This window comes from Panulirus ornatus, chromosome 6 (assembly GCF_036320965.1).
Source record: "Panulirus ornatus isolate Po-2019 chromosome 6, ASM3632096v1, whole genome shotgun sequence".
NCBI classification, from domain to species: domain Eukaryota; kingdom Metazoa; phylum Arthropoda; class Malacostraca; order Decapoda; family Palinuridae; genus Panulirus; species Panulirus ornatus.
Window position 1 is genome coordinate 9,098,243 of NC_092229.1, and position 1,752 is coordinate 9,099,994.

A 1,752-nucleotide genomic window follows, 5' to 3' on the forward strand; every position below is an offset into this window, starting at 1 on the left:
CATTATAAGACTTAAAAGTTGGAGAAGCAGCCTCACTTCATTACAGGATATGGTCCAGAAATTCTATCATATCACATAGACTGTAAAGAATAATAATTAGAATTTCTCCCTTGATATGACATATTATCATTCAAAATACCAGAAAACACACAGAAAGTTATACTCTTACCTTAAGTTGGCAGGGGCTCCTGCAGTTTCAAGGCTGTGCTACACTTATAGCAGGGACAGGGTGCACTCTTGAAATGAGGAATTCTTTGACAAGACTTTATTTGTTTTATTTATAATCATCCCAGCCGACTAAATATAACAAAGTAACTGTAAACAGAAATCGATGATTTAAAATTTTCTCGTGATAGATTATGTGCCAATAAAGTCTATTACTGTTGTCATTATCTATTGGGAGAAGAATTTAAGGCCTATTAACACTGCCTAAGCTCCCCCCCAAAAAATTACCTTAAAAGAACCCTGGGAAATAAGCCAGACCAGCTGGGCCAGCCTGTTACCAATATACAAATAAAAACTGGTCAACATTTTTTTCCCTATTTTATGATTGAGTTGGGGTCAAATATGCACTCAAACAAGAAAAAAGAAAGGAGACCAATCAATTGAGACCAAGATGGAGAAAAATCAGAGAATAAAAGGTAATTTCACACGCATTTCCAACTCCAGTTTTACAAGCAGATGACTTTATTGGGAATAGCTGTGATTTATTGCAAATAAATCCTGTGTGCATGGATTCAGAAAATGAATCTTATCATGACATCAAAAATATTCTTTGGAGAAATGCCATTATCAAGGTCATGATGAAAGTGGAAGGGTAAAATACTATATCTTTAGCTGTTCTACATATATTTATTTTGTGTTATGAAATTTAACAATATAGTATAGAAATAGATTAAGAATGTTTAATTTTGTAACCACTGGATGCAGACATAAGTATCTTGTAAGATTATTTAAAAATGTCAGCCAGGTCATCTATCAAGAAGCATAAATTTCACTTGTGCAGTAAACTGTACACAAGGATGAAAACATAATACCACCGCATTTAGTAACAGTATATCTTTACAGTCTTTTCCCACTCCTGGTGCACAATTGGTAACCAGATTTTGAGAAATGAGCTTCCTATAACCACATACCATTGAACATGTGATCAGGAGGGGCATACTTTCCATTGCATATTCAGTGACAATTCCAACATGCATTCAGCTGAAAGACTTCCTAGTTTTTCATCAGCTTAGACATGTTCACATTATATTTGCTGATATGATATTATTATGGTATATTATGATATATTATGGTGGGGTATGGTGTGCTGCTGATTATTTTCATATGTGTGTAACTTTACTCTTGAACCTCTTAAAAGAACTTTCTTCTTGGTTTTATTCAGTATCAAATATAATACAAATTCAACACATTAATATTTTTAGTTCAGTCTATTACAATGTTAGCTATAATTAGCTATCATACTTATCTACATTTTGTTCATTTTTTGAATATACAGTGCTTTACTGTTATCAGTTACCAATTCTGGTCATTTGTTTTATTCTTTTAATATCATCTATTGCCCTTTTGTGAGGGTATCGTTTATCTAACTTTCCACCATATAATCCCTGCGGAAGTTTTGCTTGTGTTCCATGTCCTGCTGGGGAAGAGGCCGAGGCATAGTGTAACAGCTGCTTCCACGACAGCTCTGCTAGTAGGAGCAGGAGAGACAAGATGAACCCAGCAAGAAGCAGCAAGAAAGCTGTCAAT

The 1,752-nt window shown here is 34.4% G+C and overlaps 1 protein-coding gene across 1 annotated transcript in view; it reads right to left on the reverse strand.

The window, feature by feature from the left end:
* Positions 1-832: 832 nt before the first annotated feature.
* Positions 833-1,752, reverse strand: part of LOC139749053 (probable glutamate receptor) — a 33,959-nt gene continuing 33,039 nt past the window's right edge. The window contains exon 13 of the mRNA XM_071662494.1: positions 833-1,752. This exon is cut by the window's right edge and continues 6 nt beyond it. Within this exon, the coding sequence (XP_071518595.1) occupies positions 1,515-1,752 (238 nt within the window). The 3' untranslated portion in view covers positions 833-1,514.